The sequence below is a fragment of the Anguilla rostrata genome, chromosome 8 (assembly GCF_018555375.3).
Source record: "Anguilla rostrata isolate EN2019 chromosome 8, ASM1855537v3, whole genome shotgun sequence".
Lineage (NCBI taxonomy): Eukaryota > Metazoa > Chordata > Actinopteri > Anguilliformes > Anguillidae > Anguilla > Anguilla rostrata.
Genome location: NC_057940.1, coordinates 9,860,181 through 9,870,338, shown reverse-complemented (window position 1 = coordinate 9,870,338; position 10,158 = coordinate 9,860,181). Strand labels below are relative to the sequence as shown.

Here is a 10,158-nt window from a genome sequence, read left to right as displayed (position 1 = left end):
AACACAGCCTCGCACTCCCAATTAAATCCCCCCCAAAATATGATTGGATCAGCTACGGACGGAATGAGCAAAAGAGACAAACGCCTTTAATTAAGCTCAGGACTTTTTCTCTTTTTTCTAATCCCTTCCAATTTCATTACTGCGTGGCCCCAATTAAATGGTGGAGCTCAGAAGCTAGAACACACATGCAAACGCACGCGTGCACACACACACACACACACACACACACACACACGCACACAGAGAAGTCGGTTGCTCGTTTGTGCAACCCTTTTTGGTACTTAATCTACCCCTACATGAACCTGTGATCAGTGTTTGACTGCGCTCTCTCTCTCTGTGCAGGCTGTATATTTTCTTTATGTAACTGTGCGTGTGTGTGTGTGTGTGTGTGTTTGTGTGTGTGTGTGATTATTTGTGTGCCAAACTTCTTGTTCTGACAGAAAATTGTCTCACAGCTCAGAGCCATTATCAGATAAAAGCTCGGAATTTGCTACTGGTTACAGACCTGAGTGTGCACTCTATCTCTTTTTCGCTTTCTCTCTCTCTCTCTCTCTCAGATCTGCTCCATCCTCGTGTCTCGTCTATCACTCTCTCTTTCTCTCTCTCTGTGTTTTAACAGATCAAACCAGAACCGAGCTGAATTATGAAAGCCAGCCAGGACATGTGCAGTGTTTCTTAACTACCAGGATAGAAGACACTGCGCATGTCACATGAGTCTATGCAGTACATTGGATAAATAAGTACTGAAGACGCCTTCTGTACTGTAATGGTTCACTATTCTGTGCACTGCATACCTTCTGTACTGTAATGGTTCACTATTCTGTGCACTGCATACCTTGAAGACGCCTTCTGTACTGTAATGGTTCACTATTCTGTGCACTGCATACCTTGAAGACGCCTTCTGTACTGTAATGGTTCACTATTCTGTGCACTGCATACCTTGAAGACGCCTTCTGTACTGTAATGGTTCACTATTCTGTGCACTGCATACCTTGAAGACGCCTTCTGTGCTGTAATGGTTCACTATTCTGTGCACTGCATACCTTGACGATGTCTTCTGTACTGTAATGGTTCACTATTCTGTGCACTGCAGACCTTGAAGACGCCTTCTGTACTGTAATGGTTCACTATTCTGTGCACTGCATACCTTGAAGACGCCCTCTGTACTCTAATGGTTCACTATTCTGTGCACTGCATACCTTCTGTACTGTAATGGTTCACTATTCTGTGCACTGCATACCTTGAAGACGAACATCTCCCTGCGCAGGATGGCCAGCGTGTTGAAGCCGCCGTCGCAGATGTTGGGCTTGGCGTTGGGATGCGCGGGCTTGTCCCCCGCAGGGAGGCGCGGGGGGCGGGTCTGGCGGTCGTGTTTTCGGGGGTCCGACGGGGGCGAGCGGGGGGGCGGGGCCGTGGGCAGCGGCCGAGTCGGCTGGGGGGCCTTGTCTGGGGGACCTGGAGATACACAGAAAAAAATAAAATAAAAAAAGAAGATGAATTATACATAAATGTATAATTCTGTCTACCTCATAACTTCATGGCAATATGAGCACAAGGTTATGAGCCTGGTCACAGTTACACAGCAAAACTCCCAGTAGAAAATCAAAGTCACATTATAGTTGAATGAACACTTCCTGTATGTGAGCCTGGAAAGGCTCATAAGCTTACGGTGCTATGAACACCAGACAGACCCAAAGACCTCTGTCTGAGCAAGACAGTCATCTCCGACCTTATTTATGAGTTCTACAAGGCAAGGGTCACAGGCACACAGGAAGACGCCCTCAAGACCGCAAGGACCCAAATGAGTTTCCAAGACGACCGCTGAAGGGTGCCGTGTTGCGACCAATGTATGTAACGGCAAACTTAAGGTGCAATATACACGTTCAATGGCAGGACTAGTCCACTTCCACACAATCAACCAAGTCTCCACAGGGGCCCACATTTAGTCTCTTTGATAGCACAAAGAGAAGGTAAGGAACTGCATCTATTAATACCAACAAAAAAAAGCAAGACAAAAATATTTAATAATCCTCCAAAAAAATAATAAAATCAATAAACTGATAAATATAATGAAATCCCGCGTTGCGCAGCCTCTGAAGGGAGAGCGGGTTTATCAGGATCGATGCAGGAGCGTGTAACGGCAGGAGTCTATTACAAACCCAACTGTCTGTTCGCAGCAAGATAAGCATGGTCTGTGGGAAAATAAATAAATAAATAAATAAAGCTTTAAAATTCACTGTCAGGTTTTTCAAAGGCTCTCTTTGCCCCAAAGACAGCTGCTGTGAAAATCAGTTCTCGTATTAATTTTTTATTTTTTTATTTTTTTAATAATTCACATGCTCAAGAGCTATCTGGGAAGAAACATAATCATGGCGAAAAAAGATTTTCACTTCGAAAATTATTTATTAATGGTGTACAGAAAGCAGTTAATTGCCACTGCAAAATTTGCACAATCATTTACATATTCACCTACAGCTGTATGTCAGACATTATCTGAGAAAGAAACTGGTCTACCAGTAATCCCACCCCACTGTCAACGAAAACACACAAAGGATAATAATCCAAATCACATTATGCCCTGGTAAAAATGGAAAATGGAAACTGTTACTAAGACTAATTCCTCTTCTTAAAAAATAATAATAACATTCATATATGCACAGCTGTGGTTGCTAAGATACTGTAATTACTGTTTGTGTTTGTGCGTGCGCGTACTATATATTCCCACCAATCAGAGACCGCCGGAGATGTGACTGCCGCCGCCAATCACAGAGCTGCATTCATGCGTTTACCAGAGTTGTCCCTGCGGCGCTCGGTTTACGATGAATGAATTGTTCTTTTATTGAATGAACGAAACGAAAATAACACGATCCCCTCGGGTAGCCCCCCGATGCACCACCGGAGGGTTACGCGACGGCGCGATCGTTCTTCCTTTCGGCTGCTCTCGGTTTACCTTCTGAACGCAGGAGGGGGAAGAGAGGGAGAGAGAGAGAGAGAGAGAGAGAGAGAGAGAGAGAGAGAGGGAGAGAGAGAGAGAGAGAGAGAGAGAGAGAGAGAGAGAGAGAGAGAGAGGGAGAGAGAGACAGACAGAGAGAGAGGGAGAGAGAGAGGGGGAGAGAAAGAGAGAGAGAGAGAGAGAGAGAGAGAGAGAGAGAGAGAGAGAGAGAGAGAGAGAGAGAGAGAGAGAGAGAGAGAGAGAGAGGGAGAGAGAGAGAGAGAGAGAGAGAGAGAGAGAAAAATAAACACGCAGTAATCTCCCCCGTGTCACCGCCGCTGAACGTTACGAGCGCGTTCTCTCAGCGAATCGCGCGGGGGTACGGCACGCTCCCGGCCGCGGCTCTGTTGACTGCTGAGCGTTTTTTGGGGTTTCGCTGGGGCGGCGGGGCTTGATCTCGGGGCGCTCGCGGAGACAAAAGAGGGCCGATCGGACCCGACTCGGGCGCCTTATCCTGGGGACGTGAGGGTGGGAGAGCACGCGAGCTGACGAAACGCTGGCCTCCAGAACGGAGACGAAACGCTGGCCTCCCTTCTCCTGCGGCTGACCCCACCCCCGCCCCTCCCTCCCTCCAGCTCAGCCCCCTGTTCCTCTCATTCCTCCACTCTTTCTTTCTCTCTCTTTTTCCCATTCATCTCTCTGTCTACATCTTCCGCACAGTCTCTGTTCCCCTGAAACTCAGCCTTTCTCCCTCTCTCAGAATTTCTCATGTCACTCTCTCCTCTCCAACACTTTCTTTCCTTGACTTTTGTTCTTTTCTCTCTCTCTCTCACACACGCACACATTCCCTCCCTTGTTTACCTCTTCATCCTCTTTCTCTCTCTCTCTCTCTCTCTCCCTCTCTGGAGAGGTTGGGGGAGGTGTAGAGGCAGGCATAGAGAGGTATACAAGTGTGTGTCTGTGTGTGTGTGTGTGTATGTCTGTGTGTGTGAGTGTGTGTATCTGTGTAAGTGTGCGTGTGTGTGTGCGTGTGTGTGACCCAGGGGCCATGGAGGAAACCAGGGGTCCCTTGGGAACCTCTTTTTCATCAGAAACCCTTTTTATGTATTTCCTGCTGATTGAAACATCTATGAATGATTCTGCTTAGAACTGCATCACTGCATCAAAAGAGCTTGTTCTCAAAAAAAAAAAAAAAAAATCATTATTTTATCATCTAATGAGTCAGTCTGACTGGAAATCATTTTCAGATTTCTGGGGGAAAAATAGGTGTCTGAACAAGAAGCTGGGAGTAAACGTCCACGCAGGTACACAGCGCACGCACGGAGTCGATCTCCAATACCGCGAGTCCAGCCAAACACTGCCTTTCATATTCACACCGAGGCACAGCCCTGTTCCCATTGGAGGACAGACACCCAGGAAACAGCACTCAAGAGCATTAATAACCTTAATGGCCCCAGCAGCAGGAGAGCACGGCGGCGCGCGGATTCGTCTGCGAACGGGGGTGTGAATCTGCCTGTAATGGCGTTTGGAAATGGGAACATACTTCGGGGAACTGGAGACCCGAATCCCACTCAGAGCCATTACTGTAGGCAAACCTCCACCAACACCTGTCAGCTACAGCTGAGCCGCTAGCCCAGGGGTCTGGTACTGAGGGCTGGTGTGTGTGTGTGTGTGTGTGTGTGTGTGTGTGTGCGTGCGTGTGTGTGTGACTTTGTCTGTGTGTGCGTGTGTGTGTGTGTGTTGGCATTGTTCCGTCAAGAATTGCACTGTGCACTCCACTACTTTATCAGAAGATTTCAAATCAAACAAATGCTTGGGATGATTAAATAAATCAGAGTGGAAGCTGGAATGAAATCCCAAAATGGATCACTCCTCATTGTGCACCCCTGGACTGTTCACTCCCTCATGGATCCAGCTTCATAGACCTCTCCCGCTGTCATTGTCCCCCGGCACCCCCCCACCCCCCCACCCCCAGGCACCATCACCACAGTGACATACCGTAGATTTTCTGGATCCCCTGAAGGTCGTCGTAAGGCAGTTTGAAGTTCTCGGTGTCCATGTACTGGTAGAAGGGCGCCATGATGGCGGTCGGGTCGTTGGAATGCTCCAAGCCCAGGGCGTGGCCCAGCTCGTGCACCGCCACCAGGAAGAGGTCATTTCCTGCGGAGACGACAAAGAAACCAGTTGGGATGGGGGAGACGGATACAGTGGCCATGGCAACTACTACCGGGGTGGGGGGAGATGGTCATGATGAGACTATAGTCCTGTACCTGTGGGAGTTACCCCAGCCGAAGTACCAGAACACACAACACCATACATTAACATGTGTGTGTACACGTGTGTGCGTGTGTGTGTGTGTGTGTGTGTGTGTGTGTTTGTGCTTGTGTAATAGATCTAGGGACTCTGAGAAGGGCTTTAAGCACTTGTCAGCGCTCTTGCAATTAAGGCCAGGGTTTTATAGCAGCTGACCCACTGACCCAGGACTGGAAATGAGAGAAACACAGCCTGCATATGGCAGTGCAGCTCTCCGTATGTCCCGTGATTCCTGATTGGGTCTCAGAAGGACGCTGCGGCTGAGTGCTCATACATTACTGGTGCTTGCTACCCCTAACCCTCTCTCAGCACCAAACGCTCTTCGTTTTTCATCTTATAAAATAATATTTAGGCCTGTTTCACTTTCTTTCTTTCTGTTGAGAGTTTGTAAAGAGCATGGAATAATCTGCTGGAGCAATAAGAGTAGAATAATCTTCTGGACCAATAAGAGTGGAATAACGTGCTGGACCAATCAGAGTAGGGTAACCCACTGGACCAGTCAGAGTGGAATGACCTTTTGAACCAATCTGAGTGGAATGACCTGTAGCACCAATCAGAGTAGGATAACCCACTAGAGTGCTTTCTCCTCACCTCAATCAGATATAAAAACAAAAAGTTAAAAAAAAAAACCTTTAACCAGTGAAAATGCTTCAGAAATGAACTGACTTAAATACACCAATGCAATTGTCTGATCACATCATTCTTCATAGGAACAGCATTTATGGCCAGAATATGGCTGGTGGTCGTCCAGCACTCAAATACAGCAGCAAACGCTTTCCAAGAGGCCCTTTTGTTATGCTTCCCTTTGACTGCTGTGGTGTTCCCCTCTGTGTGAAATACCAAGAACAGCCACGGTTAATAGTACGCGGGTACGTCTTGTGGTTCAGCACAACTCCTCGCAGGGCTTTACAGTATAAGCTTACGCTGTGATGTCATTCCCACAGAGAGATATCGGAGAGCGTATCTATGGAAACGCAAACTGAGCGTGCCACCGGGGGCGAGAGCACGAGTACAGTGCCCTGAAATAAGGATAAGGCTCTTGAGGAAATGAAAAAAAAAGATGGAGAAAGAGCGAGAGAGAGCGAGGGAAAAAAAAATGTTTGGTGATAAAGATCTGAGGGGAAACAAGGCACAGGAGGCATATTTCGGTGTAAAACGTTCTCTTTTTAGGTACTCTGTTGTAGTCTGTTTCCCTTGCAGAGCCAGACAGAGGAATGGGTTGGGGAGGGGGGGGTAGAGGGGGGTGCTGAGCAGGCTGCTCCAAAATCTGTAGCCCATGAGCTGGGAAGAGGAAGAGGCAGCAGTTAGACCCACAGGGGAACTGGAGATTTTGGCATCTCCTCAGATGGAGGCCACGTGGGGAGGGTAGATTGGAGGGTCCTGTAAGGACACTGCTCCCTTCAGGGCAGCAGCCACACATGATGGGGCAGTGGGCCCGGAAAACACCACAGACCACTGCCTAGTTTACCATGCGCCCTGGATGTTGGATGTTTACATGAGAGAAAACTACTGTGTGTGTGTGTGTGCGTGCGTGTGTGTGTGTGTGTCTGCGTGTGTTTGGGTGTGTGTGTGTTATGATTTATGACTGGCAAATCTGTACTGATTTCTTTTTGCACCATTAATTATTTTATGCATTTAACATTTGTTTGATAGGGATTCACAAACATTAGCACAAATGCATTGCGGAAAACAATAATCGGAAGCACTATGCTGTAATATTTCTGACTCTTGTCAATAATGTGCTAAAAGTGGATTAACATTCTGACTGAAAGGAAGCCTTAGCACCCTGAAGCCATCCGGTAAAAACGTGGGCCCCCTAAAAACAGGGCTTAGAGAGTTATCACAGCAATTCTCAAGGGCCTCGCTGGCATAGTCCTTCTGAGCGTTAGCCAGTATGCTTGAAGGGACCAATATGCCTGCCTGAAACATTGGTACCAAGCGCAGGCAGTAAAAAAAAGGTCAGAAGGTCAGATGATCGCCCTGTCTTGTCACAACCACAGATGTCAGCTGTACATTATGTGCTTAAAAACCAACTCCGGGTCTCAGCATGTTTTATGGGTCAGGCCATTAATCAGTCGTCATTTTAAAAGCACTTTCTGTATGTCCGCCATCTCCGCTACGTACCCCTTCACCACCATGACCGTATCTGTCTGTCTAATTATTTTCTTATTTTGAGAAAACTCTTCCTGAGTGGAGTTTTCTCCCCGTGTCCCCATGGATTTTCCTCCCACAGTCCAAAGACATGCAGGTTAGGTTAGTTGGAGAGTCTAAATTGCCCCTAGGTATGAGTGTGTGAGTGAATGGTGTGTGCGCCCTGTGATGGACAGGCAACCTGTCCAGGGTGTATTCCTGCCTCTTGGGCAATGCATGCTGGGATAGGCTCCAGCACCCCTCGTTGCCCTGACCAGGAATAAGTGGGTTAGATAATGGATGGATGGATGGATGGATGGATGGATTATCCAACCCAACACATCAGGTGAGACAGCTGAGAGCTCGTTAGTCTTCTGTTATAATGAGTGGGAACAGGTGGCACAGACGGTAAAAATAAATAGATACATTTTTAAAAACTAAAAACGTGGCCATCTGTGACAAGAGTACGTAGGAAACACCGAGAACAAACGGATGAAATGACGCATGCAGGAAGCTGACCGAAAGGAAGCCGTTTAACAGATGGACTGCAGCACTGCGCAGCACTGCGCAGCTCCACTTCCAGGCGTTCCTTCAGACGGACCGACGCCCGCATGCAACGCGGCAGGGATATCACAGCCCTCGAGCGGCAGAACGTCTTCTGCTCCCGACCCGGGGAGATTGATCACCAGGCCGCGCGCGCCGTTAGCATCCATCAATTCGCACGCCGGGCTCGAACACGGGGGTCACGTCCGGCGCCGCCCCGACCCACTCCATCACCCTCCGCTCTTCCGCGGCTGTGAAGGGCGGCGATGACAGCGCTCCAAAATGAGACGATGCGCGCACGGAACCCGAGCAACTCAAAAGCGGCCAATCGGTTAACGGGCCACAGGCGACGAGGTCCGCGCGCGCTTATCTCCCGCTGCCGCGCCCGCACGAGTCACCAGATGCGACGAGACGGGGCCTGACACTTCGGTCGGTAACCGTGGCGACTCTGCCAGTCAAACTCCAGGGAACGCGCTATAAATAGCCGAACGAGAACCCGGGCCAGGAAAGCCCGCGGAGCGGGAGAGAGGGTTTGGGGGGAATCAAGACGGAGAGCCGGACCGAGGGCAGGACGCACGGGAGAGAGAGAAAAGGTGTCAGAAAATAGCGCGTTTGGAGGACTGCGTTCAGCTGGCGAGCGCTCAGCGCTCTATGGTGTCTCCTCTGGGCGGAGTCACCGCCAGTGTCCTTCTGGTTCCCTGTGTGACTGCAGGGGAATAAATCCCTCTTCCTTCTGCCACACAACAGCGATATGTCCCATTTCTAGCAGCAGAGCTGAACGTGCAGGAGAAACGGCCGGGTGTACAATAGACGCGGCTCTGATTTGATGCCTGGAGGCCCTGATATTGAGTCAGCAAGACGTGAGACAGGAGCCAAAACTCGGGTCGCCTGCGACCTCTGTCCTGTGACCGAAGACCTTGCCGTCTTCCCGAACAGAAGCGCTATTTCTGTTTATTTCAGCATTTTCCTCATAATCTCTGCACTATTTTAGATATATCTGTCTTCCTTAAAAAAATATATTTTTCAATATTCAAAGCAATTTTACAGATTTGTTGTTTTTAGGCTGTGCAGTTGTGAAGCTGCAAGCTCAAACATGTTCGCACCTGACTCCTCATTAGCCATTAGCACCATTCACACTGATAAATATAGAAAATACCCCATAACCAAATACACATAACCAAAACCGCCAGCCCATAGCCAAACACTTCTGGTGGCATGTTGCTATAATGTGCTGGGCTGCTAACCTGCTAACTTTAGCACGACGATAGACCTCCTGGTGGACACGCCCCCATAGTGACCTTAGCGTTCCGCATCCAGTAAGCCACGCCCACCAGCTCCAGCTCACAGGAAGTGGATTCAGGCCTGGCTCTGCCTGAACCTCAGGTGTACCGCACAACCCCGCACGCCGTTCCCAGAGCCGCCGGGGACTATCCTACAAACGCAACCCGGATCCCCCCCGACAACAGTCGCCGTCGCCGAGACACACAAACCATAGCAACTGAGAAAAATCCAATCGGAGAAGATCTGCTATATCTGAGCCCGTGCGCATCACACTGTCTATTCCAGGCGGTGAAATTGATTTTTTTTTTTTATCCCTGCAGAATGGGCTGAGGGACTATACTGAACCCGAACCAAAAGGAATAAGATCTAAAGAGCCCAACCGCGATCACACAGACACAGTTTAAACGAAAGTAGAGACAGATCCCATCGGCGTCCAGTATCCAGAGCGAGTTATCCTCCGGGCCGGGAGCTCGAGTGGTAGAAGAGCGAGAGATAGTGTAGAACTGCAGAAAGAACGAAGGCCACCTCCCCCCAGCCCCCCCCCGGCCCCCCCAGCTCCAACCTATCCCCCACACCTATACCCACCCCTGCCCCAAACTCTCTCAAATACTCGGTTATATTAAACAGGGGCTTGTTGACAGGGCAAACAGCAAGTCCTGTGAAAGCAAATCTCACACAGAGTAGAATTAAATATGACCCATCGATTTGAGGGCCCTCTTCTATCTGTTTGAGCGGCAGAATTCCATCAGCCCTTTTTTATATGAGAGGGGAACTAGAGGCGCCTACTCTGCAAAGCAAAAAATACGAAAGGTCTCACAGGTCGATCTCAGTAGACGGCCAATCAAAACCTCGAAGTCATATTTACACGCAAACAAATGGCGTAGCAGGGAGAGCAACCGGATTAAAATCTGCGTTTCGCAAACCTGTGCAACAGTGCAACCGCAGAGAAGCAAAGCACT

At 49.0% G+C, this 10,158-nt stretch overlaps 1 protein-coding gene across 1 annotated transcript in view; it reads right to left on the bottom strand.

Annotated features, from left to right (window-relative positions):
- Window positions 1-10,158, bottom strand: part of LOC135260755 (matrix metalloproteinase-16-like) — a 48,385-nt gene that overhangs the window by 15,691 nt on the left and 22,536 nt on the right. The window contains exons 5-6 of the mRNA XM_064346281.1: window positions 4,931-5,092; window positions 1,241-1,455 (exon numbers count right to left, since the gene is read on the bottom strand). Coding sequence (XP_064202351.1) covers window positions 1,241-1,455; window positions 4,931-5,092 — 377 coding nt within the window. The remainder of the gene's footprint in view (window positions 1-1,240; window positions 1,456-4,930; window positions 5,093-10,158) is intronic.